Here is a 25,602-nt window from a genome sequence, read left to right as displayed (position 1 = left end):
TGAAGAGAAGTCATTCAAGCCAAAACTGATTCAGAACACAAATGTCAGAATTAGTATGTGATGACATGACAGCACTTATTACAGCTATGTTTCAGATATTCAAAAAGTTAAGTAGAGACATGGAGAAAACTGAAAAAGAAGAAAGAGGATTAACACTATGAGGTTTTAAAAGTCTTTATCTTTTAGAGATAGATAGTGAAGTATTTATGGTTGACATATCAAAGATTTGCTTTAAAATAATTCATGTTAGGGAGGAAGTGAGAGAGGGCTGAGTGAAATAGAAATGGCCACACATTATTGAACATAGGTGATGGGGATATGGGAGCTCATTTTTTTCCTCTTTTGTATGTATTCTGAATTTCTAATAATATGAAAAGAGAGAAAGGCAGAACAAGAGAAAATATAACAGAAACTAAAAGTCAGAACTACCTACCAGTAGTAAACCTTATGATGAATATACTTGTTACTGGTCTTGGAGCCCAATTTCCTCACTGGTAAAATGAGAGGTGGATTAATATGCATATTTTAATATTGCTCCCTTTCATTTGTATGGGGGAATAAACTTGTATGTGTGTTTTTAAGATTTTTATTTATTTATTTGAGAGAGAGAGAGAGGGAGAGGGAGAGCACTCCCTGCTGAGCAGAGACCCCGATATGGTGCTTGATTTCAGGACCCTGAGAATATGACCTGAGCCAAAGGCAGATGCTTAACCGACCGAGCCACCGAGGCATCCCTACTCGTGTTTTAAAATAAAGTGAACAATGAGTTTTAAGTAAAAGCCATATGTTCCGAATCTTAGCTACATCTCATGAATCGATTTTTATTCTGTAATATATCATATGGTATATTTATTTCATAAATATGATTAGAATCAAACATGCCCAAAAGAAAAAAGAAAAAATCTTAGGAGTGAAATAATATTGTTAGCCTGAAAAGAACTGCTCACCGTCAAAAGCTTAGTAGTGATACCAGCATCCACCACTGCCTTGTGCATGGCACGTAATGTCTCTAGTTCTGGAGCAGCAATAAATACAACATAGGGCATGAACTCGGATGTCCTCAGCACTTTCAGGGCCTGTGTAGAAGAAAAATTACAAACCAATTTATATGGGAATAGAATTTGAATTATGTTACCCTATAATTTACAATAAATGCTAACTATTCAAAATCTATCTGCCCTCTCACTAAGGATGAAGGATGTAATTTAATACTTGCCCCCTTCTATCCTTTCGGTTCCATACAGTACGTTTCTAAAACAGTGATCCATTAACCATGTTCTGACCTCAGTCATACTACCCTTTAATCCTCCTGAACAAAGGAAAGTATTGAACTTAATGATCCAAAAATTATCAAGAATGATGTAAATGCTTTCTATGTTATTTGTACAATTCTGTTAATACTGGAAGAGCAGAAATAATCTCAATGTTTATTGAGAATGGTTATATAAATTAATATCCATTTGTACTGTGAAACACTATATAGCAGTTACAAAGAACTAAAAAGCTCTACAAAACTGACATGAAAAGATCTTCAAGAGATATTGTTTAATGGGAAAAAAGCTAAAGAATCTATATAGAATTTTCCTATTTATGTAAAAAAGAAAAATAGAAAACATAAAAAATCTAATAAAACTATATAGATATATATCTGTATTTAAGGCATACTCAAATGACAAAGATATATATCAAACTATTAATAGTTATCTCTGAGTAGGGAAGTTAAGTTGGATTGAGTGTGGAGGGATGAGAAGGGGTCACTGAGAGAGAAGAAATGAGAGGAAGAGAATGGTGTGTGTGTGTGTGTCTGTTGAGAAGGGGTGCGACTTCATTATGTTGCAGCTTGCTGAAATTTTAAAATCAATATTTCCTAACACATGCATTTATATGTTACTTGAGCAAGTAAGTAAATACTAAACTTCTATCAAGTTGTATTGCTATCCAAACCTCTGCTGGTTAATTAATGATCAGAGATTTATTTAACTAGCTGCAGACGCATAAACAGGTAATAGAGATACCCTCACAATCTGAAAATAAAACCAAACAAAACTCCACAGGAATTAAAATTTTAAAAACAGCTTTGGAATTTGTGCAGCTTACTTGTGGGTTGACATCCAAAATACAAGTTCGTCCAGTTTGGACAACTTCAAGAATAGAATCAATTTTGGTTCCATAGAGATTTCCTTCATATTCCCCATGTTCCAAATATTTTCCAGCTTTGATATCTGCTTCCATCTCAGACCGTGACACAAATTTATATGCCTGACCATCTTTTTCATCTTCCCTTGGTTTCCGTGAAGTAACTAAAATAATGTTGAGAATTTATACAAAGAGAACACAGGGATTAAAATTGAGACTAAAATGCACAGGGTAGCTTAAGATTTTTCCATTTAGTTTGGGATTGGCAAATTATGACCTATGGCCAAATCTGGTTTGCTCCTTACTTTGAAAAACTAAGTATTATTAAACCACAGCAATGGCACATTTGTTTTATCATCCCTGGTTTCATTCGTGTTACCATGGTGTAATAGTTGTGCCACAGACCAGATGGCCCACAAAGCCTAATATTTACTCTGTGGCCCTTGAATTTAAAAGTTTGCTGACCCCTGACCTATAGGAATATTTTAAGAGGTAGTCCCCAATACACAATTTATATTTTTAAAAATGTGCTTTATAAAGTCAGCTTTATATTATATTTACATTTACATACAGTAAATATATTTACATAGAGTCCTAAATTTAAATTCTTAATTATGATGAGTCCTACTAAGTGTGAGGTATATTGTAAGTGAATATCTTTTCCAGTTGCCACCGCATCCCCCTTAAGGAATATACACTTGAACACTTCCTAATAGAGCACGCAACAAGTGAGCAAATTCTATTTTTAGTTGGTATTATCAATCTTCTGAAGCACAGTTTTACCCACCAATTATCTGTCCTCCTCACCCTAAAACCACACCTTCTTCTGGCCTCCTGTTTACTGATATTCTGAAATGTTAACTATTCTGTTCTGCAACTTGGTGGTGGATCTAGCCACACTTGATGCTACCATGTTCTATTAACTTCCTCTAAAGTGTTTTTTTCTGAGAGGATAACAGTAAACAGACCAAGTCAAAATTTAGAAGATTGTTTTTGTCTGACAGAGTTCTGAGTACTTCCGAGATATACAGTTCCTTTGCAACTTAGGCTAGCATAGAAATGGCAATTCTCTTTCATACTGTTGCAAAGATGCAGTTAGATACTCCCTTCCAATTTGTTAACACTAGCTTGGAAGAAGGAAAGTAATGTGTCTGTCTGTTATTCTACAGTTTAGCCTTAACCTGATTTTGGCTAGATCAGATATAAAATCAAATACTTAGACATGCAGAATATCTGATGAAATCATTAGGCACATGCAATTAAGAAGTAATCCAGATCAAGAGCTGACACTATTTTGACTGTGTAATAAGTATAGCACATCAAGAAAATTTTTGAGAACAGAATGAACTTGAAATTCAAGCTCAATAATAAGGGTCTAGTTCATAAATGAGATCATTAGGCACAATAGGACTCCCTTTCTTCTCCTATTGTTTTGTGGCTCAGTCTTTAGGGCGATCATCCCAGACAACTGTGGAGAGCATTTATAAAGTAACTTAAAGACCTGCAAGATGCTATGATGCCTTTTCATATTAAAAAATGTGGGGGCACCTGGGTGGCTCAGTGGGTTAAAGCCTCTGCCTTCGGCTCAGGTCATGATCCCAGGGTCCTGGGATCGAGTACCACATCGGGCTCTCTGCTCCGCGGAGAGCCTGCTTTCTCCTCTCTGCCTGCTTGTGATCTCTGTTTGTTAAATAAATAAAATCTTTAAAAAAAAAAAATTTTTTTTTTTAAATGTGTAGTATCCAAGGTTTCAGGAATTATTCACCAAAGGTGGTATGATAAAATGTCTAAGGCAATTTTAAACTTCCCAAATAAATACATACTAGGACTTGGCTCAATATCTGTGAATATAATTTTAGAAGAGTACTGTTTTTTGGTGAAGCTCTACAGTGAAACCATATATGGGAATGTGCTGCTTGAAATAAATATGTATAAAGCACTCATTAACCCCATCACCACCCCCATGTTGAGGGAATCTTAATTATTGGCAAATGTTTTTAGTTTACAAGCAAAAAAATTTAAAAGATTTTATTTATCTATTTAGAGAGAGGAAGAGCAAGCATGAATATAAACAGGGGGAGGGGCAGAGGAGAGAGAGAATCTTAAGCAGACTCAGTGCTGAGGGCAGAGTTCCATGCAAGGCTTGATCCCACAACCCACAGATCATGACCTGAGTGAAATTGAGAGTCGGATGCTTAACAAACTGACTAAACCACCCAGGCGCCCCTAATTTACAAGTGAATTTTAACCATAATCTCATTCTCAAATGAAAACTCAGAACAAAGCAAAACAAAAATCAAAACCCAACAACTATACTGCTACATATTTAAGTTCCTTTCCATTCTTAGGACAGAGAAATTAGAATAGGGTGGCTTCACTACAACTCACTTCTTAGGCTTATATGCTAAGCAAACAAATAATGTGATTTCTTAGACTGTAATCACTATGGCAAAATTCTAAATTTTTATAGCTCTTCAAATAATGAGCAAACAACAAAGTAACATTTCTCTGTTAATTAAACTCAAGATGTCAATGTTAAAAAGCAAACTTGATTCCTAAGGTAGCCTATTCCCCCTGGATTAATAATTTTTTCTATTTTAGGATCATTTAATAATATATAAAGAAAAATCTATTTCTTCTAAGATTTATTTATTTGAGAGAGAGAAAGAGCAAGAGAGCACAAGCAGGGGACAGAGGCAAAGAGAGAGGGAGAAGCAGGCTCCCCATTGAGCAGGGAGCCAGACTTGGGGCTGGATCCCAGGACCCCTGGACGAAGACCCGAGCTGAAGGCAGATGGTTAACCAACTGAGCCACCTAGGCGACCCAAGAAAAATCAATTTAACACAATGCCAGCATTTACAACCTTCCCCATGAGACTTCCTTATCCATACCTTCTGACAACACGCAGCACAATACTATATATCAGGAATTAGGCAAACTTGTCACACTTTTGCAGTGTTTCTTTTTTGTGATGCATTCTGTGACTTAAAAAAAAAAAAAGCTAGATGCTATTTAAATGAGAATGTTTTATTTATTATTTTTTTTAATTTTATTTATTTATTTGACAGACAGAGATCACAAGCAGGCAGAGAGGCAGGCAGAGAGAGAGGGAGAAGCAGGCTCCCCGCTGAGCAGAGAGCCCGATTTGGGGCTCGATCCCAGGACCCTGGGACCATGACCCGAGCCGAAGGCAGAGCCTTTAACCCACTGAGCCACCCAGGTGCCCCTAAATGAGAATGTTTTAAAGAGAAGTAAAACACACCTACATTATATGAAGAAGTGAGAGTTACCCTGATGTATGGATATACCTAAAATTTCTATATGAAAATTTAGATTTGAATCCTCACTAAAATATTTATTTACTGTTGAAAGGCAAAACAGCATCTTTCCAGAAATTAATTTGACACCAAGAAATCAAGAAATTGAAACATCTATATATATTTTTTGATCTAATATTATATTTGAGATTTATATATGTACACACTTTATCATCTCTTATAACAAACATAACTAAACCATATACATAGGCAATAACACTATACTTATACGCTGGAATATTAAGAAGTTTAATTTTTTTTTTAGGTTTGTTATGGTAAAATATATATAATATAAAATTGATCATTTTAACTATTTCTAAGTACACAATTCAGTGGCATTAAGTACATTCATACTGCTGTGTAACATCACTACTATTTCCAGACCATTTCATCATCTCAAACTGAAATCTGTGTCCATTAAACACTGACTTCCATTAAACACTCTCTCCTAGGCCCTGGTAACCACTACTCTACTTTGTCTCTATGAATTTTATTATTCCAGGTACCTCATATAAATGGAATTATACAATATCTGTCCTTTTGTGTCTAGCTTATTTCATTCAGCATAATGTTTTCAAGGTTCATCCATATTACAGTATGGATAAGAATTTCATTCTTTTTTAAGGCTGAATAATATTCCATCGCCTACACATATAAGTTAGTTTACCCATTTATGCACTGATGGACATTTGAATGATTTCTATCTTTTTGGCTATTGTTAAATAATGCTATGAATATTCATGTACAAATATCTCAGTCTCTGCTTTTAATTCTTTTGGGTATATACCTATAAGTTGAATTACTAGATCTTTTGCAGTGCTCTGTTTATTCTTTTGAGGAACTGTTATACTGTTTTCTACAGAAGTATACCATTTTACATTCCCATCAGTAATATACAAGTGTTCTAATATCGCTACATCTTTGCCAGTACTTATTATCTCTTTTTTTTTAAATGCGTAATACCATCTCCTAATGGGTATGAAGTGGTATATCATTGGAGTTTTGATTTGCAAGTCCCTAATGATTAGTGATGTTCAGCATCCTTTCATGTGCTTATCGGCCATTGTAGATAGTCTTTGGAGAAATGTCTATTCAAGTTCTTTGCTCATTTCTGAATCGGGTTGCTTGTTTTATTGTTGTTGTAGGATTAATATTTACATAAAAACATATAATGACAATAACTTGTGAGGAAAAAGCTCATATTACAATGTTCATTCATTTATTCATCAAGTATGTCTTGGGTCTATCATATGTGCCAGACCCTATTCTAGATTCTGAGTCTACAGAAGTACAAAAGACAGAGCAGCTCTCTGTTCTCGTGGGACATATTCTTGAATGTAGAGATGGGTGAATAGTCAAAAAATAAAGAATTTAAGTGCTAAAACATAACCACTAGGTACTGGGGAGGCTACTTTAGTAATGTCCTATGAGAAAGTGATATCTGAATAAAAAGAAAAATTTAAGAATGTGAAGATCTGGGAGGCAGAGTGTTTCACGCTGAGGGACCAACAAGAACAAAGGGTGTGAATGATAAGTTTGAGGAATCTGAAGAAAAGAAAAACCAGTGTGTTAAGTAGGAGAAAAAGTATGGAAATTTTTATATGAATAATATGGTCCTAATTTCATAATTAGAAGTTATTTTAATTGTGTTCATTGTATTAATAAATAGAACACTGAATAAGGTGTGTTTTCTTTTTTCCTTTTTGCAATCTCACAGTATCCCTCAAGTCCCAAGTAGAAGCTAAAATGCCAAGGACTTATAGCTTCCTCTTTCAGAGTTCAGTAAAAAGTGGCCAACTTGGTCCTAGGATCATCTGTCCACCTATCTCTATCTTATATATACTCAGAAAGGAGTTGCTGAGGTTATGAATTGTAGGTTCAGTGCAGAATGCTTTATTTTCTTCTCCTTTACCCCATGGTAAAATGATTCTCCCTGATGAATTCTGAAAACCCATGATGACATACTGTAGCAGTGGGGTGATTGAACTCTCACTGTTTGACAAAGCAAGAATGAGTTTCCTGTGGGATATTGTGTGTGAGAGTGTGTGTCTGTGTTTGTGTATTCAAAGATAGAGTGGCTGAACTGTACTGAAGGTATCCTGCACAGAAAGACAGAATGAAGGGTAGAGAACGAAGCAAAAGAGAACATTAAGTATGGGATTGGGGCTTGGCATTAGTCTCAAGGGGACATCTGGAGATCATATTATCCTGGGCAGGGAATGGCAAAGTATGGAGGTCTCCAAAGAACCTACCAAGAGGCCTTAGTGAAGAGACAGTATTTGGACATTTATGACAAAAAGAACTCTAGTCTCCAAAAGGCAAAATTTTACATGACAGCCTTCGATCCCCACTTCTTCCTGTCCTGACCCTGAAAACCAGAAGTAGCAGAGCAGGATATGAAGGCAGAGTAATAAAACAAACTATACTGTTCACCTCAGAATATAGGTCTCAACCCAAGGATCAGAAATGAGCTATGAGGAAGGGAGAAACAGTGAATTGGATGTAACATTGAAGTTTTGAACTGGAGTAGCCTTTTTTAAAAACACCTCAAAATAGGGTTTTATTTAATCAAAATGACACAGTTCTTATACCTGAAAGTGACTACAAAGTTACGGAATCTTCTAAGGGGAGGAGGGAAAGTAGAGAGAAAGAAAATGTGACAGAGCATGGATGAAGTCAGTGGTTAGATGAAAATGAAGCTCTTTCCTGTTTGTACTCCCAAAGAGCTCAGCTGTCCAACAAACCACTTAGTTATATACTTGCCAGAAACAAATTAGTCAAAATAGCTAACTGCAAGGATACTAAGAAATGAATGTGTATTCAAACAATGTAAGAAAGGATTTTAGTGGCCTGGTAGCTGTTATCCCAAATTCAGGAAAAGATTTTAAATTAATGAATTATTGATGGATGCTAAAACAATTGAGTAAAAGTTTGCTGAGGAGAATAATTAATTACACAGTTTCAAAGTATCTTTGATCAAATGACTTATTAATGACAAATGGAAGAAGTTACCCTTTACAGTGAAGAAATCTATCAGACATGACCTAAATCAATAATCAAAGTTAAATTCATCAGTAATGGGATAATTTGACAAGATGGACCTACTATGTAATGTTCAGAGAAGGATAAAGCATGATTTATCTTTTCTAATAATGCATGACCTGAACCTAATCATGGGGAAACAACCAGGTAAACCCATGATGAGGGACATTTACATTAAGTGGATAAAATACTCCAATTAAAAGGCAGAGACTGGCAAAATGGATTTAAACAAAAAACCATGACCCAACAATATGGCTGTCCCCAAAAGACGCACTTTAGATTCAAAGACATCAGAGGGCTGAAAGTAAAATGTCTAAAAAATACCCCATACAAACGGACCTGGAGTGTCTATAAATATATCACATAAAATAAAGACAAAAACTTTACTAGAGACAAAGGACATTTTATAATGATAAAAGTGTCAATCCACCAAAAAGATTAAAAAAATACAAACATATATGGATTTAACAACAGAGTTCTCAAAACACATGCTGCAAAAACGGACGGAATTGAAGGGAGAAATAACTAAATCAACAAAAACTTCAATACCACACTTTGAAATAATGGATAGAACAAATAGACAGGAGATCAACAAGGAAATAAAAGGCTTGAACAATACTATAAACCAACTAGACCTAAGAGACATTTGTAGAAGACTCCATCCAATGATACTATAATACACATCCTTCCCAAGTATACCTGGAACATTTTCCCAAATGGACCATACCTGAGGTTATAAAGCAAATCTCAATGAGTTTTATTTATTAATTTTTAAAAGATTTTATTTATTTATTTGACAGAAAGAGAGCAAAAGTAGGCAGAGCGGCAGGCAGGGGAGAGAGAAAAGCAGGTTCTCCGCTGAGCAGGGAGCCCGATGCGGGACTCAATCCCAGGACTCTGGGATCATGACCTGAGCTGAAGGCAGCCGTTTAACTGACTGAGCCACCTAGGTGCCCCATCAATGAGTTTTAAAAAAAGTGTTCTCTGACCACAATGGAATGAACTGGAAGTCAGTAACAGAAGAAATTTGGGAAATGCAAAAATATGTGGAAATCAAACAATATGCTCCCGAACAACCAATGGGTCAAAAAGGAAATCACAAATGTAATTAGAAAAGTTTTTGAGTTGAATGAAAACAAAGACACAATACCAAAAGTTATAAAATGTAGCTAAAACAGTTGCTTCTAGGGAACTTTATAGCTGCAAATGCCTATTAAGAATGAAGATCTCGGGCACCTGGGTGGCTCAGTTGGTTAAGCGACTGCCTTTGGCTCAGGTCATGATCCCGGAGTCCAGCGACTGGGTCCCGCATCGGGCTCCCTGCTCAGTGGGGAGCCTGCTTCTGTCTCTGACCTTCTCCCCTCTCATGCTCTCTTTCACTCTCTCTCTCAAATAAATAAATAAAATATTAAGGAAAAAAAAAAAAGGAATGAAAATCTCAATCCAATAACCTAACATTCCACCTAAAGAAAATGCAAAAATAGCACACTAAACCCAGAAAAAGAAAGAAAAAACAAGGACTATAAAAGAAATTAATTAAACAGAGAATAGAAAACCAATATAGAAAATCAACAAAAGCAAATGCTGGTTTTTTGAAAAAAAACACCAAAATTGACAAATCTTTAGGGAGACTGACCAAGGAGAGAGGACTTGAATTACTAAAATCAGAAATAAAAGAGGGGATATTACCATGGGTGCTGCAAAAATTCTGAAACCCATTAAAGAGAAACAGCCTCCGCAGACTTATAATAAATAATAAGACTGAATCATTAATCAAAACCTCCTACAAAAAAACACCAGGACTGAATGGCTTCAAGAGTAAACACTATGAAACACTTAAAGAAGAATTAACATCAATCCTTTACAAACTCTTCTAAAAGAAAGAGAAGTGAAAGGAACACTTCCCAATTCAATGTATGAGTCTGGTATTACCACGATTATCAACATGATTAACATCATAAGAAATGCAATCTATGGGCCAGTATCTCTTATGAATATAGCTCCATAAATACTCAACAAAATACTAGCAAACTGATTCTATAAGCAAAAATAAGGATCATACACCCATGGCTAAATGGGATTTACCACAGGAACACAATTAATGTAAAAGAATAAAAAACAAAAATCATGCCATCATTTCAATAAACAAAGGAAAAACATCTGGAAAAATACAATACCTTCTCATGATAAGTCAGTGAACCAGGAATAGAAGAGAATTTCTCTAACTTGATTAAAGTTATCTACAAAAAACCCACAGCTAACATCAAACTTAGTGATGAAAGACTGAATAGTATCCCTCTAAGATCATGAACTAGACAAGGATGTCCACTTTTGCCACTTTCACACTGCACTGGAGGTTCTAACCAGGGCAATTAGACAAGAAATAAATGGCACCCAGTTTAAAGGAATAAGGAAAACTGCCTCTACTTGCAGATAACATGATCTTGTGTATAGAAAATCCTGAGAAATTTATAAAAAAATTACAATACACGAGTTCAGCAAGGTTACAAGATTACAAGGATACAAGATTAATGCACAAAAATCTGGTGTATTTGGGGGCACTTGGGTGGCTCAGTTGGTTAAGCATCTGCCTTTGGCTCGGGTCCTGGGATGGAGCCCTGCTTCAGGCTCCCTGCTCAGTGGGGAGCTTGCTTCTTCCTCTCCTCCCCACTCATGCTCTCTCTCGCTATCTGTCTCTCTCTCTCTCTCAAATAATAAAATGAAAAATCTTTTAAAAAATAAATCCGGTCTATTTCTATACATTTGTAATGAACAATCTGAAAAGAAAATTAGGAAAATTAGAATACTTAAGAATAAATTTGATTAAAAAACATACAACTTGTACACTGAAAACTATAAATACTACTGAAAGAAATTAAGGAAGAATAAAGTGTTAGAGAGTTATGGATGAGAGGACTACTTTATCCCCAGAACACTGAAGAGATTTCGGACTTTGAAGCAAGGAACTAAAAACTGAAGTTGGTGGTGTAATTATGCATATGGAGCAGGTTAATCTATACTATATACTATATACTATATCTATATTCTCCCTCTTCATCTTGTTAGAGAACAGTCTCAGCAGGGGAGGATACCTGAAAACTCTTCTCTGGAAAATTAAATAACTCCTCCCCAAAATATTTTTTTAAGGTTTTGTTTTTGGTTTTTTTTTTGAAACAGAGAGGGAGAGAGACAGAGCACAAGCAGAAGGAGAAGCAGGCTCCTCGCTGAGCGAGGAGCCTGATGTGGGACTGGATCCCAAGACCCTGGGATCATGACCTGAGCTGAAGGCAGATGCTTAACCAACTGAGCCCCCCAGACATCCCTGCCCCAGAAATATTTTATGCCAACTTTTTGGCTCCTCCAACAAAACAGCTCTCCTTGCCCATTTCATAAAATAAAGCTCAGCCAGTTGCCAAGACCTGCTCAAGAACATGGAGCTTCCAACCAGTTTTAACACTTACTTAAGCAGGGGTGTACAGTACAGGACCAGTGCATAAAAGAAAAAACCCTCTAGCATAAAAGGGAAAACACACACAATCATACCATAAACAGAAAAAGTAATCCAGAGGAAAACAAAGGTAATTCAGCTATAGATGAAAACCTAAAAAAAGAATACACTATTTACTATTCTTAGAGAACCTAAGATATAGCCCTCAACAAACAGAAAATCCTAAAATGAAAAATGAGATTACTCATGATAAAACATTGAAGGAAGAGAAAATAAAGAACTCAAGGTAATCTTTTAAAGAGTAAAATAAAAAGACAAAGGGAGAGACAACATGACTGATAGAGAAAGACATTGAGATGATTCCAGGATGCTCAACATTCAGCCAAAAGAGATTCCAGAAAAAGTAAACAGACAGAACACAGAGAAATCATTCAAGAAATAATAATTTTCCAGAATTGAGGGACATGAATCTCTAGTCTGAAGAGCCCACTGATCATCAGCACAAGGAATTAAAAAAGATGAACAGGAAGGCACATCATTATTACATTTCAAAATACTGAAAAACAACAAATGAAACAAACAAAAGATCCTGAATGTCTGAGAAAGAAAAATAAGGTCACGTGTGAAAGAACAAAGATTACAAAGGCACTGGCCTCAACAGAACTGGATTTAAGAGAGTAACATCTTTTAAGTTTTACTATCTTGAATTTCTATTCTTGGTTAAACAATCAAATATATGACAAAATACATATCTTCAAATACAAAGATAAATAAATTATATCTTGTATACTATTTCTTATGAAGTTACAAGAGGATACATTCCAGCATAACAAGTTACTGTCAACCCAGGAGAACAACAAAGGGAAACAGGCCCATGTTAACAGTGGGGCAGCCAGAATGGAAAGCAGCTGGTCCTCACTGAAGCAGGAAGATCTATGGTTCTGAGACAGAAATCTCCAAGAAAATAAACATGACTTTCTGGACAACTCTTTGGTTTAAAATAAAGTTAAAGACAGGAAGAAAAGGAACTCCATCAATTGCTGGATGGAGGAGAGAAAGAAGCTGTTCAAGGAAGTAAAATTCAATGAACTAAAACTAAACTTATTTTTATATTGGGAAGAGAGTCAGGAAGTCAACAGACAAGCTTACACTGGATAAAGCAAGAAATTGCAGAAGGGTGACATTATTAAGAAATATGAAAGACTTCCAAAATAAACAGGAACGAATATGAAAAAGCAAATGTTTCTGGTAAGCCAGTGGGGTACAGCAATATAGGCAGTTAATTTTTCTATTACATATCTTTAAGAACTCCTTGATTAAAGTACTGTAAATGTATTAACTAGATAAAGATGAGAAACAAAATACTTTAAAATACTTGAAATATTTTGGTCACAGCGAAGTTTTTATTTTCTTAGCTATTTAACCAGTATTTGTCTGAATTTAGTGACTTACAGTGCCTACAATGGAATCCAAGGCCTTACACTGAAGGAATTACAAATAGCACATGGTTATTACTCCCCTAGCAAATCCGTAAGAATTTCAACAATAAGATCACTCACTGAAAGTTAAAACTCAAACCATACTAAGATGAAAGCAGAGAAACGCTAAAATTCATCTAAAAGAGATGGAATGACATTAGGCGAAGAACTCAGAACAGCTTAATGGCATTAATATACCTAAAGAAATACTATTAATCAAAAGGGGGCTTGATCAGCAATAGAGGCACAGAAAGAGGTTATAAAGACAATGCTGGCTTGTCTCCTGCATTGTTCAGGGGAGAGAGTATATAAATTCCCACATATTTCTAAAACAAAGACAAATATATACTGGTCCTTATAAAAAGTCTACGACATCATCTAACTCCTTGATGTGGTTCTATTCTTATCAAGCACACTTCTGACATCATTATTTAATTTTCCCTATAAATATGCCAATAGGGAAAGAATGCAAAGATCATAAAATGAATGTTTGGCTTATTTAATTTTATACGTCTCATCAGTATTATTTTTATTTTATATGTCAACCTTTGTGACTTTAATTAATGCTGCCTGCTCGGGAAGATGAATTGCTGTTGATGTGCTATCAAAAATCAGGTTAATGACCTTGCAGGATAGAGGTGCAAGTGAGAATGCACAAAATTCACAAAGGGATGGCCACACTGGATGGCGGGCGGGGGGACGGGGGGCGTCTGAGGATCCAGGTTTCCCTCTTCTCTTTACACTAAAATGAGTAAAAACAACAACTACAACAACAACAACAAAAAAAAACATTTTTCAGATAAACATCAGTTATACAAGAAAATACAAAGTTAATGCTGATTTTGCCACAACTCCTAACACTTGCATTTAGCTAGCATTTCTGTACTAAAGAGTTCGGAGAAGCAACTGCCACTGGGCAGCAAGCCAACAGAGCTATAGCACTAGTTCAAGACAGCTGTAGAGAGTCACTGAGTTTTTCAGTATCTTCTACTTGTTCATTTCCACTGGCATAATAAAAAATTATTTGGGAATAAAAGTAATAATCTGCCCCACCCTACTTTTTGATGCCAGTTAAACAGCAAAAAGAGAAAACTTACATGGCACTGTGGTTCCAAATCTAGTGGGATTCAACACTATGAACCTGTTTTTCAAGCTTCTTCGTCCCACACCTTGGGCTCCTATCAATACTAATGTCTTTCTCTGGAAAGGAGGCATTTTGGCTACTTCCTCATATATCTGGATTTCATGACGATCAAATTCTAAATGTAAAAGGAAATGGAGAATTGTGATACTGAGTTATCTTTTAGATGGATGAAAAACCTCTGCAATTCTGTTCAGTAAGGACTTGGATGTCTGACAGGTAAATATCCCTTGAATTGTACTAACTTACTATAGATTCGTTTTTATGAATTTGGTAAGTTCAAGAAACTATTTTTTATCTTGATTTAAATATCTGCTTCTATCCATTTGCTCTTAAAAATTTGTCTAAGCAAGAAAATGCCTGTGCTTTATCTTTATCATACATTCTATCCATCTATCTAGGCTTTTTTTTTTTTTTATCAATTCATCAGTAGAAGTAGTTCCTTTAATATATATAATCAAAATGCAAATTACCTTAAGTAATTTGTTCAGCCAACTGATGTGTATCAGACATAAAAGATGGCAGTACACCTAGTGTGGCTGCTTAAATAAGTCCCACACAATGAGTATGCCTTTCCAATCATATAAATGAAAAAATCCTGTGTGTTGACTCAGCAAATACCAGTATGATTAAATAAAATGCATACAAATATACTGATAATTAAATTTTAAGATTATGAATTTATGTGTAAAATGTTGGAGCCAAACTCTTTTCAGTCAAAACACATTCCAAAATTAAATCTTGGTCAATGAGAAAATTGCAAGTTCTCTATTTTGCAAAAAAGCTGTAAGGACATATATTTAACGAATAATAAGGACAAAGTGGATTTGAAATAGTACATTACCTGTTATTAGGGTTATAACTCTCAATCTGCAGTAATAACACTTCTTCCTTAGGTTATTATCTTAACAGCAACTCCTTCTTTGCATAATTTCTCCACAGAAGATTAAACCAATATTAAGGGAGAGTCTATTTTCTCCTTATTATTATTATTATTATTATTTCCCTTATGGTGTGCTATTTAGTTTATAACCGGTATAGAGGCAGCTCTTTAAAATACTTTAAAATTGTCAGTTCCTTTCAGAAGGCCTTCTCATTCAAAGAGCTGCATTTCATGCCTATCAGCCTCTAGAACTGAAAAGAGTAACTTTGGTAGCTGTCATACTTACCTTTCTTTACATCTAAAAGATTTAAGAGAGAATCCTACTAGATCAGGCTAAGATCTTTTTGGTCTAGTACTATTTTCCCAAAAGTATCATGGACAATGTTAAGGCAGAATATAGTTGCCCTTAATCATAACTCTATTAGTATCTTCCTAAAAGGCATTTCTTTAGAAATGATACATAAATTACCATCAAAGTTCTCTGAAATAAATAGTTTTAATAAGTTTGTTCCTTCATTAATACAAGAATAAATCCTAACCAATCCATTTTATTGTGAACTATACTCATAAAGAAAACACCTTGGTAACAGTATGAGTATATATAATGTAAAAATTAAAATAATCTTCATATTATATTGTACCATGTGCTCAAGTGACAGCCCCTTACAATCAGGTAGTAATCTGAATTACTTTCATTTAAAATTATATATGTGGAGTTTATGCCACATTAATTAATGATATAAAGCTATCTCATTTGTACCATTCAGAAAGTATTTAAAACATACCTGCATTTCTGGTTGTGAGATACATCATCTTTTTCTTTTTTTTGCTACTTATGGTTCCACAAAAAGGTCCTGAAGGGTGACAAGAGAAATATAACTTAAAACAGTATGTCAGAATATGATAAAACTGCCCTGTGGTATTCTATATGGGTGGGAGAATTACCTTTCCAGTGTTGTGTCCTACAAAGCAGAAGGGGGCAGAAGTGAGTTGAGCCACTAAATTGTGATACTATATACCAGCAGGTGGCACACAGGGATCAAAAAGTTTACTTTTGAGAGAGATACAATAAAGTAGATGCGATGGATTAATTTCAGATAAATTTTAAATAAATTCTTTTGCTGATTCAGATGAAAGAGGAAAAGAAAGGTGACCACAAAGGACTACCTGTTAAACGCTGTGAGCAGCTCCTTACCTGAATTGTCCCAGTCTCTTCTAACAAATGCCTTTCTCTTCTCTTCCAAGAACTGGCTTGGAATGAGACCAGCGCTTCCTCCCTCTTTTACATGGCTAGCCTAGAATCAAATTAATGAATTGCATATCTCAGTGACCAAAATTTAAGGCCATATTCTAATAAGGAGGACAATCAATAGTCAGTAAAAATATATCACATTAGCTCTTCAAAACTGACCTTAAGATTTAAATCCATGACACTGCCAGTTAAGATATTTAAACACTTTAGCACTAAGGAATCAACTGGCACCTAATCACTCTGCCATCTGGTATCAAAATTTTGGGACCAAAATGCAAATGTATAGAGGATCTTTAAATTACTGCAACTTTTTATTCATAATGTTAAGTTAGTCCGAGAACAGAAAGGATAAATACTATTTTATGTGTTAAAAGAACATTTCATTAGCACTCTTAATAAGGTACTTACTATCAATCTTAATCTTACTAGAGAGATAGAATCTTAATATCCTCAGTTTAAAATAGGTAAAACTACATCTATTGTCAAGAAACTAAGTTTTGAAATCCAAAAAAGTGTTATTTTAAAATAGTGACTAAAGAACTGTGTGCTAGAGACTTATCCCACGAAGTTAGGGTTTTTTATATTTACAACTAGCACTGAAAAATCTGGTTATCATTTTTAGCCATTAAAATCCTAAAAAACAGAAATAAAGTAACAGATCACCAAATGCAAGAAGAGACTGAAATAATGGTGACAGGAGGAGAGGGCAGAACGAAGAGACAACATTCACAGAAAGGGGTAGAAAAGAAAGATTTCCTGGAAAAGTTCAATAAAGAAAACAAAGTTTTTTTGAAGAGAGTTCCAAGAAATTCAGTGGAAACGTCTAGATCTCATGGATTCTTTTAAACTTATCTACGTTTTAGTTCTCTCACTGCATAATGCACTTGTATATAACAACGTCTTCATTTAAATTTAAGGACACATTAGTAAGACTATTTTCACTCTTGTTATTCATTCCCCCTTAGAAGTCAATCAATATAACTTAACAGAGCTAATGTGATTTACTAGTATCTCCATTTTATTTAGAGTTTATAGTGCTACGTCCTGGATCCTTTCCTCGTACATCTTCCTTTTTAATCACTTGTTCTGATGGTTTAAGGAATTTTAGACTTTCTGACTTGTCAGTTTCTCCAGCTCTGAATACTGTTGGTATTAGACAGTGTAAACAATTACAAAATCAGACTTAATTCTGCTGCTAGAGATTTCTAAAAGCTGTAGTAGGGGAAAGGAAAAAACATGATCGCAGAGATCTTTAGAAAATGAAGTGGGGGAAAATAAGGTGATAACAAAGATCCCCCTTTCCATATACACATATTTTAATCCAAGACCAACTAACACTAATCATAAGCTAAACTTTCATTTCTAAGTAACTGAGGAGAGGTAGGGAAACAAATTTAAGAGCTTAAGAAATTTGGTTCTTCTGCCATGAATGTATATAGAGGGAGAGGAGACAAGAGAGAAAGACACGACTACACACATAGTAAAAGACTTCTAGTTAAAACAATAAACATTGAGAAGGGATGACCCCAAGTAAGTTGTTCTTGACCAATACTATATTTTATTACAATCACTCATGTGGAAGAACCAACTATTCTAATCCCTAAACCAATGGAGTATCTCCACAGGCTAGTTAATTCTGCATTTATTAACAGCTACTCACAAAGTCCCTCTCAATTTGATCTTTTCTGTCCACAAAATTATTAGCCATGAAGCTGGAGCTGTTCAGGTAGGAAAAATCATTGGAACAAATGCTAATACCTTCTTCTTGAATAATATTGGTCAGATCTAAGATTGAAAATAAAAAAGCAGTTGTGGAAATTATGAGAAGCATACTTACCTGCCACCAGTTTGGATCTTCTCTGTTTACAATTTGAAGAATTTCTCCTTTTGAAAACTTCAATCCTGCTTCTTTGCAGGGTATCAGGTTATCATTGTATGGATTGTAATCAAAATGACATTTCACAAACACCTAAAACACATAGCACAATTTAAAGTAGTATAGCTGTATCATTTGTCACTAGATTTTTAAAATCTTTTTCAAATTGTTATTTATAATTGAGAATTTATTTAGTACTTCAAATAAGGACCTTGTCCCACTCAAATAAAAATCAATTATTATGCATAAATAATTTGGCATCAGAAAAGAAAATATTAGTACAATCAAAACTTTGTTTCTACATTAATGTCTAATCTTAAACCAACAGTTTGATAATCATTTTACTCCACCATTCTTATACTTTCTCCCCATCTTTTCACATGATTTTCTAACTCTGCATAATTTTTAATTAAATGACACTTTCTGATTAATACCCAGCAACAATATATGCAGCTGATTTAAGGCATATATTTCAGATATAACAGGACTTTTTTGGGGGGGTTGCTTTTTGAAAGAGCCCAGAAATCAAAATTAAATAATGAAAATTGATGTTGAAGTCAGACCTGAAATATATTTAGTAGCTCAAAAAAAAAAATTAAAAACCCAATTTTCATCACTGGTAACATATGTTTTATAATCACAGATTTACACTGACCAAAATTTGTGTGGAAAATACTTTTCTGAAATCATCTTGCTTTGATTTAAATAATTAACATTAAATTAACTGTAAGAAAAACACTGAAAAGACCTTGAAACTATTTCTCAATTTAAAGTCACTAAACTATACAAACTTCTTTTAAATATGTTTTATTAATAAAAGTATGCCAGTAAGTTACCACTATTAGTTATCTCCAATAACTGATCCAATAACTGGATCCAATAACTGGAATATTCTGCTTATTCATTTCAATGTAAATCCTAATAAGTTAAGCATTTTCAGTATTTGATGGCAAGTTCAGATTACTTTCTTAAAAAAGTTTTTTCATGCATATTTATAAAAATACAAACTTTGTCTACTGAAGAACTGACTTGGCATTAATCAGCAGGTGAATTTTAACAAGCAGAAAAGCACAAAATTAGTCAAAATAACATTGTTATCATACTTCTATAAATGTAACCAAGAAGATATTCAAGTAATACAGCAGATACATTATATTATTAGTGTGGTAAAACATAATGTGATGGATGCATATTAAAATAATTTAATAATTTAAAAGTAACTAATTTGGGAACATGTGACGAAATTTTAGTTATTTACAATTAGATGATTTTGGTAGAAAGCATTCAGAACATTTTCAATAACTTTGGAAAGGCTAAATATTATTTAAAAAATCAGTAAGCCAAATTCTTTTTGATATAAAATTTTAGAAACATCTAAAAAGCAAGCATACAAACAACATTAAGATTGCTAAAATGTGACAACTGGCTAACTGGAAAATGGCATGCAGCTCAATGTTTTGGTAATGGAAAAAGAAAACCCAAATTATTATTTAATCAAGGTAAATTTAGTTGGCTGATAAGACGGAAAAACGGAGTACCAGAGTGTGTCCTGGAATGACATCATACCTGACGGACGTGTGCTGGATGCCTCTCCATACTGATGCAACTCTAAAAATATATTTTTCATTGCATAAATAAAGCCAGACTTTTAAATTGATAATAAATTAACAAAACATAAACAAACTACTGGCCCATTTTATTACTTCACTAATTTGGTAAAGTAACGACTCCCCTCATTAATTGTTCATAGGATATAACACCTGCAAATTACAAATGATAGAAGCAAAAAGGTCGAAGTGTTTGTGATGAGGCAGAGAAAAAGGATGGGTATGCAAAGTTTTAAAAAAATACTTGGATACTCTTTACTTCTCAAGAAAGCTGCACCAAATGAATAATAAGAGCATCCTGTCATCTAACCAGGAATGTGTTTATCATTCTTATTTGTGGGACAACATACATTTTGTAGTCATAAATCCAGATTTTCTGAGGTAGTCTAAATTTTAAGTAATTATTCCCCTACTCCCATCAAATTGTTTTGGAAATGTCATTATTTGTGGAACAAAACACATCTCTCAAATGTAAAACATTTCTAGAGGGAACAATTGTTATGATTTCACTTATTAAACTACTTTTAGAACATTACTCTCATGCTCAAAAACTCAGATTAGCCTGGTTTTACTTTGACTTTTAAAAATCTGTCTGAAAAATCAATTAACCCAACCTTTGATCTGAAGATTTTGTAATGATGTGAAAGTCATTAGAGTTCTGATCAAATTTAGTATATTTTATTTTATTAAGTATATTGCAAAATGTTTTACTAATAAGCTATGGATGTTAACAATTCATTATTAAGAAGTTATTAAACACTACTAAAATATTCAATCTCATATTCTTATCACTAAAAGAAAAACTGAACTGACAATCTAAAGTAGACGGAACAGAGAATGGGAAGTACAAATGGCTTTTAAACACAAGAAATGTTCAATGTCACTCAGAATAGAAATATGAATTAAAACCATATTATAACAACATTTTCTTCCTGCCAGATTAGCAGAAATCCAAATATTTGGTAAAATTCTATGGATAAGACTTTGAGCCAATAGGCACTTTCCTAACAGGTTAGTGGAGGATCTGGCTCAATCCCTTGGGAGAACAATTTGACAATAGCTATTAAATTACAAATGTAAAAATCTTCTCACCTAATAATCCACCTCTGGGAATGTATTAAGCAGCAATGCTACTCAGACATATGCAAAATGTCTTATGTACAGGACTAAATTAGTTCTAGTAGCAGAAGATTGAAAGCAACCTAATTGTTTAATAAAAGGGAACTGGTTAAATAAATGATGATAACCCTACATGATAGAATACTATGCAGCAATTAAAAAGGGTGGGGAGGTGGTGATGTGTGTCAAGAAGTAGTCTCTGTACCAATAAGGAAACATCCAAAAGATACATGGTTAAGTGAAAAAACCAAGTAGTGTATATACTATGTAACCTTTTCATTGAAAAGGAGGTAGAACAGGAATAATAATATGTAATTTTTACTTACTTGTACATGAATAATAGAAAGATAAACTAATAGCATGGTTTCTTATGGGGAGTGAGGACTAGACTTGTAGTGGATTATGAGAGAGATTTCAATTGAATACCTATTTATATATCTTGAATTTTGAACCATTGGAATGATTCACCTATTTAAAAATTAGATTCTCATAGTAATAAAAATAAGATAAAATGACTCACACTTCTGAATAAGATGAACCAATAAAGGACTCTGCAACCTGAAACAACTAAAATATTGGACAAAATTTGACAAAACATTTTTTAAGACATCAAGCAATGAAGTCAGTGATCCCTAAAAAATGGAAACAAACAAGATGAACTATTCAGTTGCCCCTGCTAACTGCACAGAGAAAGTTCCCAGATTGCAACTCAGAAAGGAAAAATCTCAGTAGAGCCTGTGTGTTCTCCAAGTTGAGGAGATGAGCTGGGCGACCTGAGAGATCAAGGTGGCTGCAGCATACAGAACAGAGTAATCAGTGAGGAAAGGGTTGCATACTCAAGAACCGCAGAGCACTGCCTCCAGTCTTCAGGAGAGTACTGATCAGTGCATGGATATAACAAAACTACTCAAAGTCAGGTAAAGAACCTGCATGATAAGAAGCAATATCAGCAAGTCATACATGGTCAGGAATAATTTCTTTTCTCATCAAGGTGAGTGGAAAAATCTCATAATTCATGAGGCACTGAGTAGGTGGAAGGATTATGCCCCAGACTGAATCCTGCCCTGGCTGTACCTAAAAAAGCTTAAAAAACAAGATCTGAAAGGATCAAACTGTTCCCAAGTAACTGAAGTATCCTAGAACAAAGTTTAAAAATTTTCTAAGGAAACAAAAATATCCAGTTTTCAACAAGGTAAAATTCATGTCTAACAACCAATCAAAAATAATATAACTTACAGTGTGGAGAAAAATCAATTAAGAATGATCCAGAAATGAAAAAAAAAAAAAAAGAAAGAAAAAAAAAAGAATGATCCAGAAATGATAAACATAATCAAATTAGCAGAGAAGGACATTAAAATAGTTATTTTAACTTTACATATTGTATTCTTAGGTTCAAGAAGCTAGAGGAAGGACTAGGCATGTTAAGTAGAAACATGGCAGATTAAAAAAAAAAAAAAGAAAGAAAAGGAAGACTCAATTTAGATTTCTAGAGATGAAAACCAAAATAAGATGGAAAAAGTACACCAGAAGTGACGAACAGATTAGACATTGAAGAAAATAAACTTGAAGATACAGCAATAGAAACTAAGATAAAAAACAGGGAAGTATTAAGATTTAAATGAAGACAATCACTGAACAATGGGACAACTTCAAGAAGCCTAATATATGCAGAAATGATGTCACCAAAGGACAGAAGAAATGGGAACAGAAAAATAATCTGAAGAGGTAATAGTCAAAATGTTTCCAAATTTGATGAAAGAAATAGTCTTTTCAACAAATGGGGCTGGAAAATTAGTTTATCTATATGCCAACCCCCATTTGTCCATATCTTAAACCTATACAAAAACTCATACACTAAATGGATCCTATTGCTAGGTATAAAGCATAAAACTATACAACTTTCAGAAAAAATATCAAAGAAAATCTTTATGACCTTAGGTTATGCAACAATATTTTACACGGAACAATACAAGCATGATCTGTAAAAGATAAACATGGAAAAATTGGACTTCATCAAAATTAAGAACTTCTGCTCTTTGTATTACACAGTTAACAGAATGAAAAGACAAGCCTTTTCACTGTGAGAAAATCCTTACAAATCATAATTCTGATAAAGTAGTTGCATTCAGGGGCGCCTGGGTGGCTCAGTGGGTTAAAGCCTCTTCCTTCGGCTCAGGTCATGATCCCAGCGTCCTGGGATCGAGCCCTGCACTGGGCTCTATGCTCAGCGGCGAGCCTGCTTCCCCCTCTCTCTCTCTGCCTGCCTTTCTGCCTACTTGTGATCTCTGTCAAATAAATAAATAAAATCTTAAAAAAAAAAAAAGTAGCTGTATTCAAAATACGTAAGGAACTCTCAAACCTAAATTAAGAAAAATCTTAATAAAAAATTGTTAAGATTTTAAGACAATCACCAAAACAGACAAAAAAACAAACAAACACACACACACACACACAAAAATAAACACAAGAAAAGATACTCAATATTAAGTAGTCATCAGGGAAATGCAAATTAATATATTAAGTTATCACTACACACCTATATGAGATTCTAAAATTATAAGGACTGACCATACCAAATGTTGCTGAAGATGTACAGTAATTGAAACTCTCAAAATGCTGGGGTGAAAGTACACTGGTAAAACCATTTCTGGAAATAGTTCAGTCACTTCTCTGAAAGTTCAACATATACCTACCATGACCCTTGGGGCACCTGGGTGGCTCAGTGGGTTAAGCCTCTGCCTTCAGCTCAGGTCATGATCCCAGGGTCCTGGGATCAAGCCCCGCATCGGGCTCTCTGCTCTTCGGGGAACCTGCTTCCTCCTCTCTCTCTCTGCCTGCCTCTCTGCCTACTTGTGATCTCTGTCTGTCAAATAAATAAATAAAATCTTAAAAAAAAAAAAAATACCTACCATGACCCAATCCTTCAGTTCCTAGGTATTCACCCAAGGGACTTACATGTAAATGTCCATGGCATCTTTATTTATAATAGCCCCAAAGTGGAAATAACAAAAATGTTCATCAGCCAGTTAACGGATAAACAAACTATGGTATAACCAAGCAATGGAATACTACTCATCAACACAAAGGAATCAACTACTGATACACATAAAAAGATGGATAGATCCCAAAAGAATTATGCTGAAAGACGATTAAAAAAACAAAACAAAACAAAAAAACAGCAAAGGTGATTCATGTTGTATGCTTCCATTTATATAAAAATAAGGAAAATGTAAACTAAACTATAGTGACAGAAAGCAGAGCAGTGCTTGCCTGGAATGCAGGGCGGGGGGAGGGAGAAGGAAGGAAGAATTATAAATGGATACAAAGAAAATTCTGGAGGTGCTAGATATATATGTTGTCTTGATTATGTTGTTAGTTTCACAGGTACATATATCTACATTTATCAAATTGTACACTTTAAATATATGCTATTTATATAAGCTTTTTCTCAAGAATATTTTTTAAAAGTAAATATAAAAATTTTAGAAGTACTGAAAAAATAAAATATTACACAAGACTATGCTGGGCCTATCAAAGGATAATAATTAGTAAGAGAAAAGAAATCAAATGGATAAAATGGCTTTAGAAATAGCCCTACCATAACCTTTATGTTAAATCAGAAGGTGGTTTGAAATTTGGAAATATGTTATCTGAACATTGTGCAAGTGTTCTTTATGCACCCTCAGTCTCAACACATATTTTCAAGTCTATTCAAATTTGCAATTATAACAAGTGACAATGTGGTGAATGCAGTGATCATAGTTGCTATGAAGTTCACTGTGACAATAACAGAGATGATTAAGGAAAAATGTTATTTTTCTAAAGATTTTCAAAGTATATGAACTCAGCCTACTCGGTTAAATGCAGTCACACACACATTTTCAATCAGCAGGGAGTCTAGAATAAATTTGTTTAAAAAAGCTTCGAGGGGCAATTCATACTCCTATTTGGTAAACATCCATCTGTGGGCCACAAATTTAAGTTTCTATCAAAGAGTTTATTTTAAAAAACTATTAAATTATTCAGAATTATGCTAATAATAATAATTCTTAATTTATATCACACTAAGTCACTGGTTCATGCAAAGCCTATTTTATTCCTTTTAAAAATGTGATAAACAGCCATAAACTTGTACCCAAAACAGAGGCTAGAACCTTAAGTGGTCCTACTGCTCTCATTCCATTCCATTACCCTGAGTTCCCCAGCTAAGGTAACCCTTACCCGGAATATTGTATTCATTAACTCTTTGGTATCCTTTAGTATAGTTTCACTGTGCAGTTATACACATTCTTTAAAAGTATGC

The 25,602-nt window shown here is 34.2% G+C and overlaps 1 protein-coding gene across 5 annotated transcripts in view; it reads right to left on the bottom strand.

The window, feature by feature from the left end:
* The window catches only part of PALS2 (protein associated with LIN7 2, MAGUK p55 family member), a 109,049-nt gene that overhangs the window by 5,722 nt on the left and 77,725 nt on the right, over positions 1 to 25,602 (bottom strand). For 3 of the 5 annotated variants that reach the window (XM_080818502.1, XM_080818503.1, XM_080818504.1), the window contains exons 6-12: positions 20,140 to 20,181; positions 18,535 to 18,666; positions 16,641 to 16,740; positions 16,231 to 16,299; positions 14,519 to 14,680; positions 2,098 to 2,300; positions 948 to 1,076 (exon numbers count right to left, since the gene is read on the bottom strand). In XM_080818502.1, the coding sequence (XP_080674628.1) occupies positions 948 to 1,076; positions 2,098 to 2,300; positions 14,519 to 14,680; positions 16,231 to 16,299; positions 16,641 to 16,740; positions 18,535 to 18,666; positions 20,140 to 20,181 (837 nt within the window). The remainder of the gene's footprint in view (positions 1 to 947; positions 1,077 to 2,097; positions 2,301 to 14,518; positions 14,681 to 16,230; positions 16,300 to 16,640; positions 16,741 to 18,534; positions 18,667 to 20,139; positions 20,182 to 25,602) is intronic. The other 2 variants (XM_080818505.1, XM_080818506.1) reach the window with 1 other exon arrangement.

The sequence above is a fragment of the Martes martes genome (genome assembly GCF_963455335.1).
Source record: "Martes martes genome assembly, chromosome: 11".
NCBI classification, from domain to species: domain Eukaryota; kingdom Metazoa; phylum Chordata; class Mammalia; order Carnivora; family Mustelidae; genus Martes; species Martes martes.
Note: the sequence above shows the minus strand (reverse complement) of the source record. Positions and strands in the feature narration are given on the sequence as shown.